This window comes from Caenorhabditis remanei, chromosome II (genome assembly GCF_010183535.1).
Source record: "Caenorhabditis remanei strain PX506 chromosome II, whole genome shotgun sequence".
NCBI lineage: Eukaryota > Metazoa > Nematoda > Chromadorea > Rhabditida > Rhabditidae > Caenorhabditis > Caenorhabditis remanei.
In genome coordinates this window covers 5,533,618-5,557,821 of record NC_071329.1, presented here as the reverse complement: position 1 = coordinate 5,557,821, position 24,204 = coordinate 5,533,618, and the positions used below count along the sequence as shown (strand labels likewise).

Below are 24,204 nucleotides of genomic sequence, written 5' to 3'. Positions count from 1 at the left end.
TCAAAGTGAGCCTTCGTGGAAGAATTTTGTCTCCACCCAATAGTTTTTTTTCTAGTCAACCTACATTTCTCAATCTATCCATTGTTGACTTTTGATTCAAGACCACGGTGTGGTCAGGTTGAATCATTTGATACAACGCACATCGACTACACTGTTCTCTCTCTTCTTTCTTTCTTCTACCGCGTATCACACATTTTGTTTCTTATCGGTTTATTTGGCTGACCAAATAACAAAACGAAACAATCTGAATAAGTTTTTTGTTTACTGTTTCAAATGCTTAAATCTTCTAAATTTGAAATTTTGAACTCAATTTCCAGATTTTACTGTAGCTTAGAATCTGTGCAAGCACCATGAGTGCACTTCATCTTACGACGAAACGCAGAGATTATTTTTTCGATTTTTTTAATAGTATTAGTTATTTTCTGCACCGAACTTCTCTTATAATCGAAAATACTTTCCAGAAATGATATTCCACGGTGATAAACTGGAACATCATGACACTCCTATTCACGAGTTCTTGATGAAAAGATATGAAATGCATCATGAAAATGATCCGGATAATATGGCATTTACTACTGCAGAAGATGAGAATGACTCGTTGACTTATGGACAACTTCAGAAGAAGATCATTCAGATTTCCGAGTGGTTTCTGGAGAATGGATATAAGAAGGTGGGTATGATAGGTCGATATTTTTAACACGGCGCGCTTTTTACTCTCTACCAAGGCTGTCGCACGGCCGGCCGCGGCTTTTTCTTGAAAAATTCAAATAGTCGCTGTCGTCCCAAAAAAGTTTTGTCCCAAGTGGGGGTCGAATCCTGGTTGTCAGATTGGTACCAAAAAGTCAAAAGTATATCAAGTCATGTTTTCCCTTGAAACTCTAGAAAGCCGCGGTTATTTGAAATTTTCGCGATTTCTGACAGCCTTGCTCTTTACCGAAACTAAGGAAAACTGGAATTTGTAATTTGGGATTTGAGTGGTGCGAAATGATATCGTAGGAGAGCAGTTGTAAAAACTGTAAAACATTCGAGAAATCATTTCTTTTTTCACTTGAAAATTTGAAAATTAGGGAATCAGCATTTGCACCACGAACTCGAAATCTTGCTACGTATCATTGGCGACACGATAGTAGTCAACTCTCGGCAAAGTTTGATAAATCAGTGGCAATCAAACTTTTCAAACTTATGGTAATCGAAATGACACTTCTTTATTAGCACGGCACGCTTCTCACCACCGTGCTCTACCGAAACTAATGAAAATTCCGCGCGAAATTGAGAGACTCAGAGAAAAAGAGGCATTTTTCAAAGAGATTTCGGTTTTCAGGGAGACGTCGTACTTCTCGCATCATACAACAATTGGCGATGCTTTGCTGCTGCTCTCGGAGCATGGAGAGCTGGATTGGTGGTTTCTGCAGCGTCTAGTCAATTCAGACCGTGTAAGATTTTGGAACATTAAAAAATTATAAAACCTGAACATGACTTATTTATCGCTACCTACATCCATGGTATCCAATGCAAACTCGCTCTAATAAAAACTCACGTAAAAAAGTTTCAAACGTATTGCAGACCAATTTTTCATCAGAGCGTGTTTGCATAGGTCACCGTGTCACCGTGCAGCTACGACATGCTGGTGGCTGAAATTCAGACTAACACTGCTTGCACAAGTAGAAAACCAATAACTTTATTTCAGACGAAATGCGGTATCAAATTGAAGATTCCCAATCTCAACTAATCTTCGCTGATAGTCATACCCTACCAACTGTTCTCGAAGCCTCCAAAGGTATATCGTTTGTGAAACATATCATTTCGATCTCTGCCAACCCACCATCTCCAGTCATCCATTTCGATATTCTTACATCTCGTCTAATCAGGAATTTACGAATGCCAAAGATTGACCCAGCTAACGATTTGGTCTTCCTACCGTACTCCTCGGGTACGACAGGAAAACCGAAAGGAGTAATGATCACTCATTTGAATTTCTCGATGATGATGGTTTCGTGTATCAGGTGAGGTCTCGACACGAAAATTACCGTAACCCGACTGTTCCATTTTTGTTTCAGATTCGCTGACGACATTGCCCGCTCCTTCGGTCTCCCTGAAAACTTTGTATTCCCATATGATCTACATTTCCTCCCTCTGTACCATGTCATGGGAATGTTCCGTGCTTTACTCAATTCTTATCGTGGCTCCACCCAAATCCTGTTCACTAAATTCGATATGGAGCTGATGTTGCAATCGATTGAGAAATATTCCATTGCAATGTTATCCATGGTACCAGCTATCGCAGTGCGGATGGTCAATTCCCCATTGCTCAAAAAATATGACATCAGTTCCCTCAACACTATTTCATGTGGCTCCGCCCCGCTTCCAGAAGGAGCTGTTCAAAAATTGAGACAAATTATTCCGGAACTGAGAATAGTTCAAGGTTACGGTATGACTGAACTCACATTTGCGACTCATATGCAGAAACCAGAGAGTCCTGATGGAAGTGTCGGACGGTTGATTCCAGGGACGAGTATGAAGGTAAAGAAAGAGGATGGAACACTGTGTGGACCACATGAAGTTGGAGAGTTGTGGATTAAGGTAAGGAAATCATAAGATTTAAAAATTTGCTTCGGCCATTTCTCTCACCAAACTTTTTGGAGCTCTCTTTCAGCGGGTTGTGCACCGAATTGAAAAATTCTTGAAATATGAAAATGAATTCGCCGAAACGCATAGATTATTTCATAAAAATATCATAATTGACCCCGATACGCCTTAAAAATGAGATGCTATGCGGTTTATGAAAAGCCTTTCCATATTTAGTCTGTCATTAGTTTTTATACATCCGATAATTACACTCATAGTGAGATACAGTAATATAAATCGTTCAAAACATGTAAAATACATGTGTTTACCATCTCACGAACAGTAGTGATTGGTCAATTACATGCAATTAAAAACAATATGACTGGAAAGCTGACGTCGTGAGGATTCAGAATCTGTTCCAAATTTTGTCTAGCGCTAAAACGATCCGAGGTACCCTTTGTGAACTCTTTATCAAAAACTGTTGTCACTTGGTTTGTTCTGATATTCCACAATTATTGAATCAGAGTCTCAACAACTTTTTGGTATATTGAACAAAATCTGTGCCACATCCGACTTATGTAATTTCTACGTTCTTTTCCGCTAGCAAGTGTTTTTCAGGGTCCCCAAATGATGAAAGGATATTGGAAAAAAGAGAATCTCCTCAAAGAACTAGTAGACGAAGATGGATACATGAGAACCGGTGACATTGTTTATTTCGACAAAAACGGAGACACTTTTATCTGTGATCGAATCAAGGAACTCATCAAAGTCAATGCGAAACAAGTCGCCCCGGCAGAGTTGGAATCAGTGATTCTGGAGCATGATGACGTGGCAGATGTCTGTGTCTTCGGAGTGGATGATGCGAATTCCGGAGAGAGACCAGTGGCGTGTGTTGTGTCAAAAGGAGGGAAGACGGATATGGAGACGATGAAGGCCATCATGAAACATATTAATCGTGAGTTACAGTAATCCGGACTACTGTAGTTTTCGTGATGAGACCCAAACCTATCCATGATTATACTTTTCTAGAAGCTTAAAACCTAAAATTTCAGAAAAACTGGCCCGCTACAAGCACATCAAGGAAATTGAGTTTGTCGGTGAAATTCTACGCACTGGAACCGGAAAAATCTTGAGGAGAACAATGAAGAAGGCGTTTTTGGACTCTAGAAAGTCTAGATTGTAATTATCTTAATTAATTTATGTATTTATGAATGAAAACATTGTTTCTTTTACTATTCGGTAAATTTTTTGGAAAATTTGAATTTAGCTCATTGAGAGCTTTCAGAAAAGTATGATCATGACTAGGTTTGGAGGAAGTTGGGTCTCGCCACGAAAACTACAGTAATCCAAAATTTCGTGGCGAGACCCAACATGATCAAAATCTAGTCATGATTATACTTTTCTGAAATCTCCTGGCGAGACGATTTCAATTTTATCCGTTTCTATCAATTTTGGTCAAAAAAAATTCCAGGCAAAAACCTGCTGACCCAAAAATCTAAAATGATGCCATGAAACTAGTTAGGGGTGTATTTCGTAGTTATATTTAACGTAATGGATCTATTCTGGGGTAGCAAAAAACTCCTGGTTTGGAGGTATTTTTTGCTTGACCTTTTCTAGGCCAACCCGCGGATTTCTAGGCCATTCGCTGCGAGACCTGTGTTTGGTGTAGATTTACGGGAGATTTTTTGTGATTTTTTCAGCAAAGTTCGGAAAAAAATGATTAAACGATTACAAAGCATAAAATAAATTAACAAAATTACGAATTCAGTTCAAAAGTAGCGATAAAGTACATGGATGCTGAAAAAATCACAAAAATTCTTCCGTAAATCTACACATGGCCTAGAAATCCTCCGGCTGGCCTAGAAAAGGTCAAGCAAAAGATACCTCCAAAGCAGGAGTTTCTTGCTTTTTTGCTACTTTCTGAATAGCAAAAAAATAAGCAAAAAATAGTTTTTGCTACCCCAGAATAGGTCCATAATATTGATGGTTTTGATTTGTACCAGTTTTACTTCGGACAGGTCTAATTAAGGACTACTGTCCGTTGTCTCTAAGTTCACTCGAGGAGATGTTTGATCCGCTGTATGCATTTGCATCTTGTCAGAAAAATAGTTCCTTCTTTTTGGATTTGTGTCTCACGCATTATCACGAAGAGAATAACTCGTGTGTTTTTTATATTATTTATTACTTCGTGAGAGAAATTGAACCGTATAAAACATGAGGGCATCTCGAACTTCTTCACTGCATTGGGTGACAATGCATCTCTCTTTTTGTCTTCTTCTCTTCGCAAGTCTCTTCGGAGCAACAGTCCAAAGTGAGTCGAACTATTCAGTCTGTCAACCCAGATTCTCAATTTCAGAGTGCTGTCAATATCCGGTTCATTACCCAGAAAACCGTCCAAAGAATTACCAAGTGGTAAGTTTTCCCCTAAGGTATATTTGGAACGGCTGTGATCAGTTAATCAATATGGGATGCGAGGTTGATGGTAGAGGATCGAAGCCTTATTTCTACAATCTAATTGGAAATTTCTCAACTTTACATCCAGCGTACATTAATTCTGGAGCGGTATGTTTTACCATGCGGCGAAGAAAAAAAGAATAACTATAATTACAGCTCGTGAGACGTGAATTAAACGAAGCCTCAACTCCGCTAATACCCTTGACATGCGACACACAAACTGGATTGTGGTTTTGGAATAAACCTGATGACGCATATGTTCGAAGCTTTAAATACACAGAGTTTTGCTGTTATTGGTCGGAAAAAAAGTTCGGTGTTGTGGGTTGGCCTTGGAACTCTTTGGCTCCACCTCAACGCTAACTTACTTCCGTGACACCTCATGTTGGCGAATAAAAAATATTCATTGCATTAAACTCTATTCATTTTGGCACATCAACTTTTTGCTCATCAAATTTAAAGGAGAGGACTGAAGTCATTATTTGTTTATTGTGCAGGGTCCGATACTTTTGAAAATTTAGAAACTTTCAACATTGAAGCAAAGTCATAAGTTTGTGTCACCCCCTCCCTAATCGGGGCTATCTGTTAAGAAAACTGTTAATACCATTAAATTCGGCGCCCAAAATAACCTTGGTAGCCAAATTTTTTAGCGCATACCTCCAATAATACGGCCTCAACACCAAAAATCACTTCTCAGCCGTTTCCAAAAAATTTTTTTGAACTTTTGTGGCTTTGTCGTGAAAAACTTGAGAAATTGAGAATCAGCTCACTGAAAGCTTTCAAAAAAGTATAACCAGAACTAAGTTTCCAAGCAAGTTGGGTTTTGACGAGAAATCGGGTTATTGTAGTTTTCGTGGCGAGAATCAAATTTCTGCAAACCTAGTCATGAGTATACTTTTCTGAAAGCTCTTGACGAGACGAGTTCAATTTTATCCGTTTCTATCAATTTTGGTCAAAACTGACGAAATTATAAGTCCCTGCTTTAATGGTGACCCAGAATTCCAAAATGAGGATATGAAAATAATTTAGTTAGGCTCCGCGGATAAAAAGCTTCAGAAAAGTATGATCATGGCTAGCTTTAGAGAAAATTGGATCTTGCCTACAGTAATCCAAAATTTCGTGGAAAGACCCAACATTCTCCAAATCTAGTCATGATTATACTTTTCTGAATGCTCTTGACAAGACGATATCAATTGTATCCGTTTTTATCAATTTCGCTCAAAATACTTGGGTCAGCAGTGAATCCTGGAAGTTTTTTGACCAAAATTGATAAAAACGGACAAAATTGAAATCGTCTCGTCAAGAGCATTCAGAAAAGTATAATCATGACTAGATTAGGAGATAGCTGAGTCTCACCACGAAATTTTGGATTACTGTAGTTTTCGTGGCGAGACCCAACTTCTACCAAACCTTGTTGTGATTATACTTTTCTGAAAGCTCTCAGCGTGCTGAATTCAATTTCGTATGACAAAATCATTGAGCTAGAAACTGAGTCTTTATTTTACGAAGGAGAAGGAAAAGAGGTGATGGATAAATGAGATAGACAAAAGAAGGAAGAGGTGTTCTAGGAAAATCAATTTCCTGGATGAATCTTCTGGAAATGCTCGACATTCTTATCAACAGCTTCAAAGTATTCCTGTTCTGATTGGGAAGTCATGAAGTGATTCTCCTCGACAGATTGACAGTATACCAACAGATCCTTCAAATTCTGCTCCGTCTGATGAACTGAACAATTGGAGCACGGTTGGAGAGTGTTGAGAAGTTGGATGATGGAGTTGTGACGCTTTTTAATTGGTATGTCCGCTTGCCATGGACTGTTGAAGTTCTGGTCGAAACCAAACTTCTCTTGAAGCAGTTTTTGGATCTGGAATTTGTCAGAGCTAGGACATTGAGACAATTGACAACTTTTCACTAGCCATCTTAATAGCACGACACCTTTCTTACAACCGCGCTCTACCGAAACCGAAAAAAACTGCAAACCAGACAGAAACGCGCCGACACGGGCGTAACTCGATTAAAACTGAGTTTTATGAGCTGAAAAATAAACCAAAATGTAGATCTCGACGAGTTCTATAATGGTGACCTACTACAGGCCGGATGACGAATCGTTAATGTGCGGTGGACCAGGCCAGGGACGAGCGGCAACGCAAAATTTTGGCAACCCGGCAATCCGACAATTGCCGATTTCAAAAGTCGGCAACTTTCGGCAACATGTAATAAGTCGAGAAAAAATATGAGCCACATTGATTAGATTACAACATTTTATTGCTTCCTCATGATTATCGGGCCTGGTTGGAACATTGTAGGAACCACAAGTGTTTTTTCAGCATCGGATTTCATAAAGATATTCTGAAGTAACTTTCTTTTGGCTTCCGCGTTTTTTTCTTTTTCAAGCAAGAATTTTCGATTTTTGTATTACCTCTGCCGAACTCACTGGGGGAGGCCTCCAGGTGACCGTGGAGTTATGGCTCGTGATCAAAGTTTGACCTCGTTTTTCTCGAATACCAGGCCTCGAAGGCAAAAACTGAATATATATTTGGAATCAGCGTTTTCTCAGCTTTCCAACGATGTATGTCACGACACATAACTCCACGGTCACCTGGCCTTCCCTAGTCAGCTTGAAAATTGAACAAATTTAGAAAAACAACTGCAAAAAACATTGCAGAAAAAAGTCGGCAACCCGGCAACGGCATTGCCGCTCGTCCCTGGGCCGGGCCAGAATGGCTTTCTTGGCCGTTTTCCCGGTTTTTGGCACTTTTTCTCGGCACGCGGCACATTAACAACTTGCCATCCGGTCCGTATTATAACAGAAACATAGAACTTGCCGAGATCTACATTTTGGTATATTTTTCAGTTCTAAAAACTCTTTTTTTAAGAGAGTTACGCGACTTGTTTCAAAAGTTGCCAAATGCCTCTGTTTCGAACCATCCCTGCACACAGTAAATTGATTACCTTCAACGCAATCCTCGCATAATAAACTTCGAGACTAGTCGACTCGATCAACACCTCCTTCTCGATTCTCATCGCGTACTCCCTCAAATTTTCCTCCCGAGCCTGGCACAATGGACTTGGATCAGGAGTCTGGATCATGGCCTCGTAGATCTTTTGTCTGAGATGATCACGAAGAGACTCTTTGATAAGTCTCATGAATTGAGAGGGTTCGTAGTTGTTGACTACGGTAGTTGAGAGAAATGGACTCTCGGTGTATCCAGCGAGCATTGAGTATTTGCCACCGAGATGGATGTCGTTGATGTAGGAGACGTGGACTGGAATGAATAACATGTCATGTGGAAACTGAAATTGTGGAGATTCTGAATGTCTTTAAATTTTGGCTAACATGTTCATGCATACATCTCCCTTCATGTCAACTTCAGCCAAAATTTGAGAAAACTGATCCAAATCCTCGCGACGTCAGCTATCCATCTGCTCATAAACTCACCAATTTTCTTATCGTGCTCCTCGAGAATCGGCTTGCAAACAATGCATCCTTCATCTTTGCAGTTCTTCCAGTGACCAATCAGTTGTTCAATGTCTTGACACACATTTCCTGGAAATTTTGAGAATTTCGAACTGATGGCGATGTTAGAAATAGATTTGTCTCTTAGAGTTTTGAGTTTATGTGAAATTCCATTTGAATTCCGACTATGATATGATCTAGACGTAAATGTGATTTACCAGATGAAACCTACACCATTGGAAAACTGAAAATGTCTGCATTGTGACCTTTTTAGATTTTGCTATACATATTCTAAACTTAGACGTTTTGACATAACACCTATATTTACGTGGAGAACACAAATGGCAAGTTGTTAATGTACCGCGGATTAAGTGCCAGAATACGCAAAAATGGCCAAACCTGGCCAGTGACGAATAGCCACATTGCCCGTAGTAGGTCAAGGGCATAGAACTCGCTGTGATCTACATTTTAGTATATTTTTCAGCTCATAATACTAAGTTTGAAGCGTGTTACGCGTCCCTCCTGTATAGAATCCCCCACGGTCTTTTGGACGGTCTGACTTTGAAAAGTTAAAAGAACACCAGATATTGGTCAACACAAAAAACAAGAAAAAACAAACTAACGTTCACAAAGAACACCACCATCACAATCCGGTAAATGTTCCAACATCCGTTTCATGGAGGGGCATAAGATCATGTTGCATCGAGGATGACGTGGTGGAAGACTTCTGGCGACGCATTGTTCGTTTTCCTGAAATTCATGATATCTTGAATGTCTGAACCAATGTTACCTTGCTCTTAATCATGCATTCCCTTGCATGAAGCATCAATTCCAAAGTCTCCCGACTCCATTCCGCTAGCCTTGGATTCACCGGAACCTCGTGTCCCTCCTCAACGCCCTTCAAATCCATTGAATCGAATTGAACGCGTGGAACCAGTGGAGTCAATTGGTGACAGTTTGTGAAGTAGACTCCACTTCCGGTTCCTCCGCATCCCAGACCTCGACCAGAACATATTCCAGTGTCCAATTCGTTGGTTTTCCAGAAGTTTATAGTCAAGCATCCGAAGAAACTGAGGGGTTTCTGATTTGGTTGGTCGGGGAAGAGGAGTGACGAGTAGTCGTTTGGGAGGAGGGTGACAGGCATGGAAATCTGGAAAAGGAATAATTGGGTAAGAAATAAGAACACCATGAGTGTGATAGAGGGAGATAAGACAGAGGGACGTAAAAACTGAGCCCTGGTACCAACACGAGTTTTTGAAAATGCCCAATACCGGAACTGAAAATAATTTTGTAGTTAAAGGAGGACTGAAACCATATTTTTCCGCGCGGCCGTGTAATCCTCTCGGACAAGATTATTGCTTGATTCCTTGATTTTCTCGCCTGTAGACTTATTGAATCCTATATGGCTGAAAAGATGGTGTCGTGAGGATTTTGAATATATTCTCAAAATTAATTAGCATTTGAAGCATACCGAATGACAACTTCATAAGTCACAATTATTTGTGACTACCTTAATAAACGTTGCCCAATTTACTAGTTTTATTGTCCAAAAGTCTGATTATTTGTTATATTCTCAAATATGCTGAAAAATATGGGCGGTACCATTTCTCCCATTCTTTATCCGATCACCACCACCATCTTAAATGGGCGGGACTCCACAAATAACTGGTATATCGAAATCCTGTGCTCTCAAGCATCAATAATTCGAATTTTCTTGTTTATGAGTTTGTGATAGAAAGGTTTACGTAGTAGAACTTCATGTTGTTATCAACGACTTGGAACTCATTCATGCATTCGATGGAAGCGTGACTGAATTAGGTAAAAACAATTTTCAGAGTTTTCAGAAAAAAACCTTAAAATGGAAAAGTTGGAACAAATTGGGATTGGGGGAAAACTGAGAAGGCTCTGAGCAACAGCTTGAGACAAATCTATTGCTACACGATGCTCAAAACACAATCAACCAAAAAGACGCAAAAAAAGCAAAGAGAGGAGCACTTTCAAATCATTTTTTTATTTTCAAAATTATGGATGTCCATCATTTGAAGAGTGTATGTATTCCTGGCAACCTATACTCTGTCGAGTTAAAAAAAACAACAATGGGAAAGTAGAAAAGAGATGGAAAAAAGAAGACACCGTGATGTCTGTACCATAGTTTAAAAAAGGATCTTCCTACTATAACAACCAACACGACACCTCTTCTCATAATCATAATTATTGGGTTGAAACCCATAGAGACTGCTCAAACCGAGACAGAATAATAAATGACTTCACGTCTCTTGGGTGTGATAAGTATCCGGTGTATAGTTGGAAACAATAACATGACAACGAGACGGATATTAATGTCTAGAAGGAGTGGGATGATGATAATTGGAAAGTGTTTTGATTGAGTGAACGCTGATAAAAAATGGAAGTTAGCGGATACACGGCGGGATCAACGATTGGCCTAGAATACGCAGAATAAGGAACTCTGAGGATGTGATGTTTTCAAATTGGGTACCATAACTTCAAAAGAAAAAATACGTTTTTTTTAAAGTTGAACAGACAATATGGGTTTTTCTGCATTTCTGAATACATTTTCAGATTTTCCATTGTTAAATTTTTAGGGCGTTGTGGCAAATTTTCAAAATATTTTTAGATTTAGTATTTCAGATTATCTCAAAAGATTTTCATTTGCTACAGGATGTTTTGCTATAGCTCAAAATACTATATTAGCTCAGTATTGAGTGTCTCTATTTCTATCTCGGAATTCTCTGAGAACCGAAAATTTCATATTAGCTCGGCACAGTTCTTACAACTGCGCTCCACCGAAACACCCTTGAAAAATGTTTCTTTTTCTCTGAGTCTCTCTGTTTCGCTCACGATTTTCTTCGGTTTTGGTAGAGCGCGGTTGTAAGAAGCGTGTCGTGCTAATACGCGGAATGATCCCGCACTGCACTGTTCTTTGGGGTGTGTGTATAGAGGCGGAGCCTAAAAAAACCGTGCCGCAGGTATTTCTCCTAGAAGACAGATAAGATTCGCACTGTCGCAGTCTTCCCCATTCTCATAGTCTCACACGGTCTTCTTCAATCGATAATTGTTGCTCCTAAGGTTTATTCCTGAAGAATGTGTTTCTGGAATATCGGCTCAACTACTCCAAGTTATCCATGCTTGTTTTGTGTAAGTAATCCCTTGAACTGTCTCACATTGATATGATATTTCCAGACTATCCACGCCATATTTTACCGCCTAAAAAAGAGCATTCCATTACTAAAACTGCCACTTTTTCCGAGAATATTAATTACTAAAATGATGGAACCGGAGGAAGTGTGAGTTGTTTTTCCAAGAAAAAAATCAATAATGCTCTCATTTCAGATACAGACTATCTCTATGCTCTCATCGAATGTATTCGATTTTAACATCGTCCAAACTCGAAATCGATGCATTCCATGTGCGTTTTAGTAGCCGATATATTCGAGTTTGCATCACGAAATCCGGGAAGAATTCTCTGATTTATTTCACTTATTATAAAGAATTTATGGATATTTCTCAGGTGATCTTCAGGTAATCTCATGTTAGAATACCCTTACCCAGAGAACTTTTATTCAGATTTCTTAACTTAAGAGCAATGTTTTTCTTCAATCTATCATTCTTACCAAACGACGTTTTTGAAATCTACAACAGAATCATTTCCCTCTACTCATGCCCTCATATCAGATGGGTCTTTGATCTAGACCAGTTGTGGCTTGAAGATCTTCATGAGTATTTGGATATTGCTCTGGCTGGAAAATGTCATAGGCTATCATTTTATAATGGAACTATAAGTAGAGAGCTGCTGACAGAACTAATGGATAAAACTCCCGTGACAACAAAGTTGGAGATTACCTCAAATATGCCAGTGGAGTTTCAACATCCCAATGTAAGTTGATTGTGTTTACTAAAAAAATAGAAAAGAAATGTATTTTCTAAGTTGCATGCCACTGCTCCGGATCGCAAAATCGGGTTACTATAGCTAGAGAAAACGCTGATTCCAAATATATATTCAGTTTTTCCTTTCGAGGCCTGGTATTTGAGAAAAACAAGGTTAAAGTTCGAAAAAACAGAATTATCATCTTTTTAAAACGCGAAAATTTCAAAAAACTTTTTTTGCGTGCCAGAAAGGCTATAGTATGACATTTTTCAAAACTTCGACCTTGTTTTTTTCAAGTACCATACCTCGAAAATATATATATATGAATTACTGTTTTCTGAGCTCTTCAATGACATAGGTCATGTTCCATAACTCCACGGTCACTAGGAGGCCTACCCTAGTGAGACATTCTAATATAGACTGTCCCCGTCCGGTGCAAATGTATAATCGAGAAAACCACAGAAATGTAGAGTCAGGTATTCCGATTATTGCTCACCAACTATTTAGATAGAGTTATTAGCGTGACACAATTCTCACAACCGCGCTCTACTGAAACCGAAGAAAATTGTGTTCGAATTGAGAGACTCAGAGAAAAAGAGACATTTTTCAAGCAACATTTCGGTGGAGCGCAGTTGTAAGAACTGTGCCGAGCTAATAAATGGTTATATTTATACTGTGTTTGCTTGAATAAGGGCGATACTATGTCTTTGCTAGGGCAACTCGGTGCCGGTAATACTAAAATGATCATTTCAACTTTATATATTGTGTTTCATTCAGGCGTTCAAATACAAGACAATTGATTATAGCGAAGCACGTTGGGCAACTCTGGACGACTTAAAATCCGTAAGAAATGAATGGATTGTAGATCTGAAATCCACTAACTTTGACTGTCATGACATCAATGAGTTTCTTAAATATTGGGTGAACTGTGATGAGGCAATGTTGACAAGACTGACATTACAACTGAAGGAAGATACAGTAATTGATGATATTGTACTTCTTGACAAGCTCACTGTCTTACTGTATTATTACAAAGACCTGCCGCACTTTGTTATGTGAGTTTATCTTGTTAATTATCTTTATTCCCAGTATGATTCCAGAAAAGTGAAAAAGATAACAAATGAGAAACTGGTCGTCGGTCATTTCGAACCAAAAGAAGACAACAGAATCAACTTCAGTGTATGGTCTGCCAATGAGTTCCCCGGTGTGTTTGATCTACTTGAGATGCTCGAGAAGATTAAAGAATTGGAGAATGAGTTGTTGAGAATGGAGGAATCAGAGGAGGTGATAGATTGGAGGGAACAGAACAAACGGCGACGAGAGATTCCATTAGAAGTGGAGAAGTTGAGGAGACTGATGGAGGAGAAAGATGATTTCGGGTTTATTTATGTTTCTTAGAACAATTGAATTAAAAGTTTTAATGTGTATATGCCCATTTTTTCAAATTTTTTGTCAATTTAATTGTTCTGTAAACTAATTCAATTGTTACCTCCCCTCTAATGTAATTTCCTATTTTTTCCTGAAAGAAAACCTAACACGATCACACTTGGTACCAATAGGAAAATATTTATTGAATTTAAAATTTGTTTTTGACTTTTCTCTAATTTTTTTGCAACCAGCATTGGTGGAGTAGTGGACCCTTCTTGCTCAACTCGATGTCGTCTCCAATATCGTTTTCCGCTTTCTCAAAAATAAGGAGTTCGTTTTCAAGGTCGACAGTTCTTCCTTCCAATTTTTTGATCGAATGAAATATTTGTCGTTCTTCATCAGCGAAAATTGCGTATGTTGCTTTTTCAAACGCTTTTATTCCAACTTGCATCGATAGTACTTCGGTATTCAGCGAATGCAATTTTCTCGATGTTGACGTTAATCTAACATGTCCGATGCTCATAAGCGAACACCTGAAACAAGGAGTAGGATTACATTATTACTATACCGTTGTAAAGAGACTTTCTATCTAAAAAACGCAAAATACGTACTATAACTATGCTCATAGGACGGTTAAGTATGGAAAGCCAAGTGACTAGTTCAACTCACCATTTCTATTTCAATCGTGATCATCCTCCAAACAAAAACAGCAGAATAATTAAACTTCAAGTATTTTGAAAAAATAAAAACAGTATAGGTAGCAACCGAACACGAGGTCGCAAGAGAAGTCGAATGATGAAAAAGTGTAGATTGGGAACAAGAAGAAGCCGAGACGAAGAGAGTGTGATAGACGAAGAGGCCGGTCGGATTATTTTTGTTGGTTACTTTTACACAGACAGAGACGGAATGAGTCATACGAAGGGAATGTTGAGATAAGACAGAGAGGAGATGTTGGTTGGGATTGAAATATGGCCCATACTCCAAGAGTACAGGGTAAAACGATCTTTAAGGAAAATACAACTATACTTTTTGGGGTACAATAGATTGCTGGCTCAAAGGGAACAAACCTCTCTGGACCATAATAAAACGCTTACCATCCATCTTCTTCCAGAAGTCACTACTAATTTGGGAAGAATCTGGAACTTCCTTTGATCCGGGAGCTCCACCTTTCTTCTGTGAGCAGTAACCAAACCAAAAGACTTTGCAGTTAAAACATAAGATTTCAATTTCAGATTTTTAATATTTTACGAACGGGTGGACCCCTTGATATTTCGTTGTACCCTCGAACCGTTGTACTCTTGGAGTATAGGTCGATGACCCCCATTCTCTATCTCTCTACAGTAGGACAAATGACTAACAGATGACATTGTAAATACTCTGAGCGACTCGTGTGCAAACGCGCTCCACTAGACTTTCGATTTCGCGGGAAAATAATTTGAATTCATATGGACAAAAAAAATGACTCTGTGCCACGGTGATTTTTTGTGTACATTTCCCGTTGACAAATTTTCGCCCCGTGGGGCGCAGAAAAATGGGCGGGGCCAAGGAATCAGAAAGATGCGACCCCGCGGCACAGAAAAATGAGGTTAATAAATTGCAGAGGAAGTTTTATGAAAAGTGTTCGTTTGGAATCTAAAAAATGGAAGATAGGTCAACATTCATTCGAAAAAGAGATTTAGGTTATGAAACCGGAAAGTTTCAAGTGGAAAACATCTAAAATTTGACAATTCAGCTGTGTTCATCTGTTCTTCGGTGATAAGAGGCGTAAAAAGTGCATTTTAATGTTCAATTCACCTCGATTCTAATAACAATTTTAAGACATCTAGGAGATAATCTGATAAATGAATTGTTGTTAACTCCTATTTACATTTACAATCACACAAGAACAGTTTTTGAGATAAAAATCAAAAAACAAAGTGGTCGAATTTTCGCCCATGGGTTGGCCACCAAAAAACTTCAGAATTCGTCGGAAAAAAACGACTGAAAATGTTCTCCTATCGTTTGAAGCGCACTATGGTTCATTTCAATCCCACTGAATTAGCTTTTTAGACAATTTTCGTGTCTTTTCCATTTTTATTACTGAGATCTCACAAAAACCTGAATAATTTTTTTCACAGAATCGTTCTGAAAAATTGGAATACAGATCTGAAATCAGTGCGAAATTGCCGTTTTAGTGATATGTGCGTCGACCCATAACTCGGGATCTTTCCCTAGTTAAATTACACGAAAAATCTGAGCTCCTTCGTGCACTTCCTCAAATCTAGGCCATTTCAAAAACTAGGCCATCGGGTTTTAATTTCAGCAGAATCTCGTTTTCTATATGAAGGAGTCATCAAAACAACTAGAATTTTTTTCTACAAAAACTTGATCCAAATAAAAATTTCCTATGGAAGCGTTTTTTAAATTTATGGATTCAGTTTTTTTTAAAACCTCATCAAAGTTTGTGGAAGAGAAATTAACACTGACGATTGTAACTTCAGAAGAATCTCGTTTTCTATATGAAGAGGCATCAAAACGACTAGAATTTTTTTCTACAAAAAATAGATCTAAGTAAAAATTTCCTATGGAAGCGTTTTTTGAAAATTTTGATTCTAATTTTTTATATAGCTGATAAAAGATTGTGGAAGAGAAATTAACACTGCGCTGTCCGGCGGAGCGGATTCGCCTCACGGGGTCGTGGCCTAGCGAGAAGCAAAAATATGGAAGAAAAACCCAAATTTAATGTACAGAAAAAATCACCGTGCTGTGCAATCAACAAGATTGCGGTGGTGTGTCTGCCCCCCCACCGAGATAGTCCATGGAAAGTGGAGAGGGAAAAGAAAGACAGATGGCCCCTGAATGCCTATTCACACCCCTCAAATTCTACTCACAACTCCCTCTCAAACATATTTTATGTTTTCTTGAGGTAAGCATAAGCCTGTTAATTTGAAATAAATTATTTTGGATGATTTTCGGACCAAAATCATCTGAAAATTAAAGAATTTTGGGCTATAATTCAAATTATTTTGCAATTCTCTTGGTGTAAAATGGAAAAAGTTCAGTTTTTCATATTCGAACCTTGAAAAATTGTTCGAAAATGATATAGTTTCAAATATATTCAAACCATATTTTTCAGATATCCTAACGGAATGGATGTCGAAACAACTGTATTTATTGATTTTTTTTGAATTATAAATGGATTTGGAAAAGTATTATCGATTTCGTGAGGAGGTGAGTTTTTCCGCGAGTTTTTGAAAACATATATTTTGGGCTCTAAAAATGGAAAAAAGTTTTTGAAATTAAAGGGGGACTGCGGTATTTCAAAAATTGAGATTTTTGATATGAATCGACTCAGAATTTTATAGAAAAGAGAAAAGTCTCTTGGAGCCAGGTCCGAAAATTAGTCTAAAACGAGTTATAAGGCCTCAAAGTGTCAAAAAAAGGGCCTCTCACATGGAATTTTTCATTATATTTCAACATTTTTGCACGGCGAGAGAATTTTACGTTGAAATATAATGAAAAATTCCATGCGAAAGGCCCTTTTTTTGACACTTTGAAGCCTCATAACTCGTTTTAGACTAATTTTCGGACCTAGCTCCGTGAGACTTTTCTCTTTTCTACAAAATTCTGAGTCGATTCATATCAAAAATCTCAATTTTTGGAATACCGCAGTCCCCCTTCAAAGTAGAGAGCCTGAACTAGATTTGCTAGACATGTAAATGTAATAAGAGATTGAATCACATTGAAGTATAAGGCTTATTTTCAGAATCGATCAGTCCAACCCTCTCTTCGACTAAATGCCATTGCAGTTTTGAGGTTTACAATAAAAAATGTGTAACCCCGCAAGGATCATATTTCGTTATTCTTGTGGACGCCTGGAGCCCAACAAATCGGATTGTGGACCTCACTTCGGATTCGATTGTAGAAATGTTCGATTCGAAATGGAGAGTGTATTCATTCGTAGAATGCATTCCTCATCCGATGAACACAACTAAAGAAGAGATATATGTCAACTGGATTCAATCGGATGGAAAGTGGACATCGATCGAAACGCTGTTTGTGAAACCAATGGAAAAACAAACAATTGTCTTCAAGGAGCATGATGTCAAAGCACTGGTTTAAAAAAGTTGCTAAATATGAGGGAACAGAAAATAAACTGGTTGACAAGATGTGGGAAATAAAAGCGATTTTCGAGGTACGGTTCAAATCAATTATAATTTTGAATTTGAGACTTAATTATAGGGAGCGGAAACAGAAGGGAAGATTGCCGTCCTTTATCTCGGATGGAATTCTGAGCACATGTATGACGTCGACGTCGAATGGTTCCGCGAGCACTACAAGAGGGTCTACGACATTGCGGAAGCCAGAAACAAGTTTGTAGAAGTTCTCAAGAAGAAGATCTCCGACAAGGAGAAGAAAGCTCTAATCGAGTTGGAACAATGCATGACTCTGGATCTTCAATATGATTGTTCCAATCGCTATTGGTTTCTTCAGGATCTCACATATTTCCATTCCAAAATCCAACAAGACAACGGATTGGGGAATGTTCATTATATGTGTATTTTTAGAATAAATTAATTTTTATATACATATTCTTCCGTTCTCCATCGTTACGTTAACCGTCAGGTTCCACTTTAAAATGGTTCATTACTTGACAATAATTTGAGGGTAAAAAAAATTGCAGGGGAATTAATATATTATAAAAAGTTTGCCAGAAAAATGTAGATATTTATGAAAAGGAGAATGAAAGCGGGAGGAGAAAAAAAAAAGAAAAGCATATCTTTGCAAAAAGAAATTATTGTATTTTCATATAATAATGTAAGCGTTTTGGCGAGTTCATTTTCATACTTCAGGATTTTTTTTTAATTCGGTGCACATCCCGCTTTCATAAGGTAAGTTCACGACGAGGCGAGTTGAACTTTTTCTAAAAATTAAACCTCTGGTACTTTCGACCCTGCTGATTCCAAAACTGCAAGAAATCAATTCACCAATTAGACAATCGAAATTTGTGTTGTAGAATTCCAAGTTTGGCGGGCCATAACTCGGTTCACGTAAACATTTGGCTAATTTTTCTTGCAGTTTTGGAATCAGCAGGATCGAAAGTACCTTAGGTCCAAATTTTAGAAAAAGTTCAACTCGCCTCGTCATGAACTTCCCTTGTCAGTATCCTGCTATTTTTGGCGTTATTTTCGATAGTAATTTTTTAAAAAACAACACGGCCGTAGTCGATTTCTAGGCCACCGCGCCCAGTTTTCTTCGGCAATTTTGCTGCTCGCTCTCAACGGCCTGTGCACCGGATAAAAAATTAATGATGTATGGAAATGAACTCGTCGAAATGCATGAATTATCATGCGAAAATATCATAACGAAATATAAGACCGTATTCATTGAGTTCTTCAAACTGTCTTATCAATTGTCTCACTTCCTCCGTAATCGCTTGGCTTTTCCTGTTTCTTTCTCCAATTTCTTCAGAACTATTTGGTTGATCTCCTCTGTCTATTCTCAACAGTTCCTTCTCCAACTCTTTCATTTTTTCTAGCAATTCTAGCATTTCGAATATTTCGCTAAACTTATCTCTTGGCCACACATTAAACTCGACAGTTTTATCTTGCTTAACTACGAAATGACCGACCACTAGTTTTTCGTTTGAAATTTTCTTCATTTTTCTGAAAACTTACACATGACATCCTCCTCTCAATTGATAAACTTACAAGAAGAAATGTGGCAATCCGTCTACATAGTATAGTAGAACAGTCAACTGATCAGTGAGAACAATCTCATTGATTACTGTACCTTCCTTCAGCTTCAATGCCATTTTTTTCAATATTGCCTCATCACAGTCTACCCAATATTTCAGGAATTCATTCAGGTCATGACAGTCAAAGTTTGAAGATTGGAGATTCACAAAACATCCACTATTCACTGATTTCAAGTCATCAAGAGTTGCCCATCGAGCATCTTTATATTCAACCGTTTTGTATTTGAACGCCTGAATTCAATGAAATAATTTTCAAAAACACGGTCATTACATGTCACTTATCCCAACCATTCTTACAGTACCGCAGGTCACGGATATAGAACTCGCTGGTCCGTATCGGCCTATTTAGGCACGGTTTATACAGTGCCGCTCAAAAGTGTATTAAGTTTTGCCTTTTGGAGTTAAAAATGCCCAACTTTGAGAGGGTGTCATAGTAAAACTAACAGTCCCACAAAAAACTTCTTTATGGAATCGTACAGATCAGAGCTGTGCGGAAGTAAAATTTCCGAAAAAGGAAGTCGGAAATAATTTTTTGAAAAGGGAAATCGGAAGTTGGGTTCCGATCTCGGAAGTCGGAAGTTAATTTTGAAAATGACAAATTTGAGGACATTTTTTTCTAGTCAGCACTGAAAACGAATTTCGACGTTGTTTTCATACAAAATTCCATCAAAAACCACCGAAATTCTGCCGAAATACCGTCGAAAATTCAAAAGTTTTCGTAAATTTTTTACACAAAAGTCGGAAGTGTCAAAAAAATTTTCAACGGAAGACGGAAGAGGGAAGAAGGAACAGAACTTTTCAAAAGGGAAGTCGGAAGAAGGAAGAAGGAACAAGTAAGTCGAAGGAAGGAATTCCGCACAGCTCTGGTACAGATCAAAAGTAGAATTTCATTTTTTGTAGTTGACAACTTTTTACGACCCGTCGCTAGCAAGATACGTATCGACAAAGTAATTTCTCCCTCAAATCGACTATTCAGTGCAAAATAGTGTGATTTTGAGCTGAAAACAATTACTATAACTCTCTAGGGAGTACTCGTACAAAAAAGCTGTCAACTACAAAAATGGAGTTCTATTCTTGGTCTGTTTGATCCCATAAAAAGTTATTTTGAAAGAAAGTTAGTTTTAATATGACACACTCTCAAAGTTGGGCACTTTAAACTGAAAAAGGCAAAACTTGATACACTTTTGAGCGGCACTATACAAACCGTGCCTAAATAGGCCGATACGGACCGGCGAGTTCTTTATCCGTGACCTACTACGGGCCGGATAGCGGATCGTTAATGCGCCGCGGGCCCGGAAAAAGCGCAAAATAACCAAGAAGTCATTCTAGTCCGGCCCACGGCATATTAAGGACCGGCCCATAGTAAGTGACGGAGATAAAACTTGCCAAGATTTTGGTATATTTACCAGCGTATTATATTGCGTTTCAAGCGAGTTACGCGTCGGCCCGGTTTGCAAGTATGATCCCAACTCTTGGTATTTTCTTTGTATCATCGTCAAACTCACTTTGGAATATAGACAAATAAACCATTTACTGACCTATGAGAACGACGTCGCACCTTCAAGATCGATAATCCGCCTTCGTCTTTTTGAATGTTACTAACATTGTAACTTCCAGATTCCAGGGTTTTTTGAAAATGTGCTTCTGGAAAATTGGCTCAACGGTTCCAAGTTATCCATGTCCTCTTTGTGTAAGTGATTTGATCCATCGATTAGTTTTTATCCTTGTTTACTCTTTCAGATCATAAACTCTATAGTTTTTCCGCCAAAAAAGAAACCGTTTCCACTTCTGAGACTTCCAACTATTCCATTGAGGCTGATAACAAAAATGATGAATGCAGAGGAGATGTGAGATTTAGACATATCTTTTGAAAATATCATATTTTCTTACAGACTAAACCTATCCATGTGCTCTTATCGATTGGAATTCTTTCTGAGAGCATCCCGACATAAGATGGTCTTTTTCAGTGTTCATGTCAGTCATCAACACATGTCATATTCATTGGAAACACCCGATACTATGGCAATGAGTTTCAAAATAGGAGTAGGGAAGAAACAAGTGAATTATGTGGACAAGATGGGGTTGCTGAGTGGGAGGTATGTAATCTAGAAATGCTTCTGGCTAGAAAAATGGTAAATTTTCTTTTCAGTTTGATACAAGAGAATGGTTTTATTCGATTCAATCAACCATTTCTACCAGACGAAATGCTCAAAATCTACAGAAGAATCATTTCACTGTACACCCCTTCATTCATCAGATGGGTATTTCATTTCAATGAATTGCCAATTGACAATTTCTTCCGTTATTTGATTAAAAATCTGACAGAGATGAGCAACTGTGATCAAACAATGTGTCACAAGTTCTCACTTCAAACAGGTAGTTTAAGAAATGAAACTTTGATGGAGCTGATGGATTGGATACCTGTGACAGCCAAAGTAGAAATCGATGCAGACTTGTCGTTGGATTTTAAGCATGCCAATGTGAGTCTATCACTTTTATAATCCAATTTTCCATAAGAATTATTAATTATGCTTTCGGTTTTCCTAAATTAAATATAAATATGTGTGTAATATTTAGGCATTCAAATATAAAACAATCGAATATAAAGAAGGACGATGGGCAACTCTCGACGACTTGAAATCCGTGAGAAATGAATGGATTGTAGATCTGAAATCAACTAACTTTGACTGTCATGACATCAATGAATTCCTTAAATACTGGGTTGATTGTGATGAGGCAATACTGACAAGACTGACATTGAAACTGAAGGAAGGTACTGTAATCGATGAGGCTGTGCTCACTGACCAGTTGACTATTTTACTGTATTATGAAGATGAATTGCCACAGTTCTTCATGTAAGTTGATCCATCGATTATTCTTTATTGCAAATTTTTTTTTCTTCCAATTTTCCAGAAAAGTGAAGAAAATTGTAAATGAACAACTAGTGGTCGGTCACTTTGAAACGAGTGAGAACAACATTGTCAACTTCAATGTGGGACCACCTAACCAGGATCCTGGAATATACGAAATTCTTGTGGCAATGGAGAAAGTGAAGGAGTTGGAGGAAGAGTTGCTGAGAATAGATAGAGGAGAAGAGCCAAATGAAGGAATCGGAGAGAGAAACAGGAGAAAACGAGAGATAGAGGAGAAGCTGAGAGAAGTGAGAAGACGGATTGATAAACTCAATGAATACGGTCTCATACTAGTTCATCTTATGTTTGGATGCTCTCAGGAAATGTTCCAATCGATATGAGCACATTGATAGGTTTAGTCTGCAAGAAAATTATGAACTTTTCAAAAGATATGTCTAGAACTCACATCTCCTCTGGCTTCATCATTTTTGTTATCAGCCTCAATGGAATAGTTGGAAGTTTCAGAAGTGGAAACGGTTTCTTTTTTGGCGGAAAAACTAAAGAGTTTATGATCTGAAAGAGTAAACAAGGATAAAAACTAATCGATGGATCAAATCACTTACACAAAGAGGACATGGATAACTTGAAACCGTTGAGCCAATTTTCCAAAAGCACATTTTCAGAAACCCCCTGGAATATGAAAACTATAATGTTAGTAACATTCAAAACGACGACGGAGGATTATTGATTCTGAAGGTGTGACGTCGTTCTCATAGGCCAGTTAGGCCAGGTCTATTTGTCTTGACATTCCCAGAGACCCCCTCCGGGGGTGCCGGACAACACTGTCCACTACTGTACGTCAATCTTATCTGCCAAATAATTGGAAAGAGTCGAGTTGGTATTACAACGACGGTAATACAACGACAAATCATTGAACACAAATTATCTGTGTAATTAAAGATTCATGATAGTTTAATACACAACAGCCCGTAAACTTGAAATTACTGAAACAAGCCTGGGAACGGAAGGAGACGACGAAGAAATGGGACAGAAACCTAAACGAGTCGAGATACAACCCTTATGGTTAAATGTGAGCAGAAGTGCGAGGCGGCGTAAAGTCTGCAACGAAAAGATTTGTATTTTTCCCAAGTGCGCATGGGCTTTATTGAAAGATACGAGGAATAAACGTAAAATTTGAATTTAGGACCGTGTCAACCGTTGTGCGATGAAGCGCGTCTGGCGATTTAATGCTACGCCACATACTGCTGTAAATGTTTGGCAATTATCTAATGTTCTTAGTTCTCCAAATTAGTAGTGACTTCTGGAAGAAGATGGGAAACGTTTTACTATGATGCAGGTAGGTTTTCTAAAATTACAACAATTAATGCAGCTGCAAAACATTCACAGAATAAAGTGGAAAAATATGGTTTAATAAAAGTTTATTAAAGTTTATTAAAAATAGATTTTCATGAAATCATTGGCCAGAAACGAACCAATCGCAAACAATAAAAATTTAATTTCGAGGGTAAAACGATCTTTAAGGAAAATACAACTATACTTTTTGGGGTACAATAGATTGCTGGCTCAAAGGGAACAAACCTCTCTGGACCATAATAAAACGCTTACCATCCATCTTCTTCCAGAAGTCACTACTAATTTGGGAAGAATCTGGAACTTCCTTTGATCCGGGAGCTCCACCTTTCTTCTGTGAGCAGTAACCAAACCAAAAGACTTTGCAGTTAAAACATAAGATTTCAATTTCAGTGTTCATGTCAATGATCGACACATGACATTTTTATTAAAAACACCCGACTCTTTGGAAATGAGTTTCAAAATAGGAGGAGAGAAGCAACTAGTGAATTTGGTAAACAAGATGGGAATGTTGTGT

At 38.2% G+C, this 24,204-nt stretch overlaps 8 protein-coding genes across 8 annotated transcripts; 5 read left to right on the top strand and 3 right to left on the bottom strand.

The window, feature by feature from the left end:
- Positions 1-463: 463 nt before the first annotated feature.
- GCK72_004710 (uncharacterized protein) lies at positions 464-3,748 on the top strand (the record flags this gene model as incomplete). The annotated part of the gene is made up of 6 exons (XM_003104267.2): positions 464-670; positions 1,322-1,433; positions 1,688-2,003; positions 2,058-2,580; positions 3,184-3,520; positions 3,618-3,748. The coding sequence occupies 6 exons, from the start codon at positions 464-466 to the stop codon at positions 3,746-3,748; spliced, it is 1,626 nt and encodes a 541-aa protein (XP_003104315.2).
- A 1,031-nt stretch (positions 3,749-4,779) lies between these two features.
- Positions 4,780-5,379, top strand: GCK72_004709 (uncharacterized protein; the record flags this gene model as incomplete). The annotated part of the gene is made up of 4 exons (XM_053724846.1): positions 4,780-4,876; positions 4,922-4,977; positions 5,020-5,127; positions 5,176-5,379. 4 exons carry the CDS (start codon positions 4,780-4,782, stop codon positions 5,377-5,379), a joined length of 465 nt encoding a protein of 154 aa, XP_053589040.1.
- Positions 5,380-6,589: 1,210 nt separating this feature from the next.
- GCK72_004708 (uncharacterized protein) lies at positions 6,590-9,617 on the bottom strand (the record flags this gene model as incomplete). The annotated part of the gene is made up of 5 exons (XM_053724845.1): positions 6,590-6,880; positions 7,969-8,327; positions 8,456-8,563; positions 9,097-9,223; positions 9,345-9,617. 5 exons carry the CDS (start codon positions 9,615-9,617, stop codon positions 6,590-6,592), a joined length of 1,158 nt encoding a protein of 385 aa, XP_053589039.1.
- Positions 9,618-11,758: 2,141 nt separating this feature from the next.
- Positions 11,759-13,757, top strand: GCK72_004707 (uncharacterized protein; the record flags this gene model as incomplete). Its single annotated transcript, XM_003104205.2, has 5 exons — positions 11,759-11,778; positions 11,825-12,013; positions 12,059-12,368; positions 13,137-13,414; positions 13,460-13,757. 5 exons carry the CDS (start codon positions 11,759-11,761, stop codon positions 13,755-13,757), a joined length of 1,095 nt encoding a protein of 364 aa, XP_003104253.2.
- A 202-nt stretch (positions 13,758-13,959) lies between these two features.
- Positions 13,960-14,250, bottom strand: GCK72_004706 (uncharacterized protein; the record flags this gene model as incomplete). The annotated part of the gene is made up of 1 exon (XM_003104253.2): positions 13,960-14,250. The coding sequence occupies one exon, from the start codon at positions 14,248-14,250 to the stop codon at positions 13,960-13,962; it is 291 nt and encodes a 96-aa protein (XP_003104301.2).
- A 3,555-nt stretch (positions 14,251-17,805) lies between these two features.
- On the top strand, positions 17,806-18,284 carry GCK72_004705 (uncharacterized protein; the record flags this gene model as incomplete). Its single annotated transcript, XM_053724844.1, has 2 exons — positions 17,806-17,901; positions 17,949-18,284. 2 exons carry the CDS (start codon positions 17,806-17,808, stop codon positions 18,282-18,284), a joined length of 432 nt encoding a protein of 143 aa, XP_053589038.1.
- Positions 18,285-19,053: 769 nt separating this feature from the next.
- GCK72_004703 (uncharacterized protein) lies at positions 19,054-22,952 on the bottom strand (the record flags this gene model as incomplete). The annotated part of the gene is made up of 4 exons (XM_053724843.1): positions 19,054-19,372; positions 19,418-19,695; positions 22,783-22,889; positions 22,940-22,952. 4 exons carry the CDS (start codon positions 22,950-22,952, stop codon positions 19,054-19,056), a joined length of 717 nt encoding a protein of 238 aa, XP_053589037.1.
- GCK72_004704 (uncharacterized protein) lies at positions 21,101-22,717 on the top strand (the record flags this gene model as incomplete). Its single annotated transcript, XM_003104195.2, has 6 exons — positions 21,101-21,154; positions 21,205-21,311; positions 21,357-21,560; positions 21,614-21,944; positions 22,042-22,319; positions 22,378-22,717. The coding sequence occupies 6 exons, from the start codon at positions 21,101-21,103 to the stop codon at positions 22,715-22,717; spliced, it is 1,314 nt and encodes a 437-aa protein (XP_003104243.2).
- Positions 22,953-24,204: the final 1,252 nt, after the last annotated feature.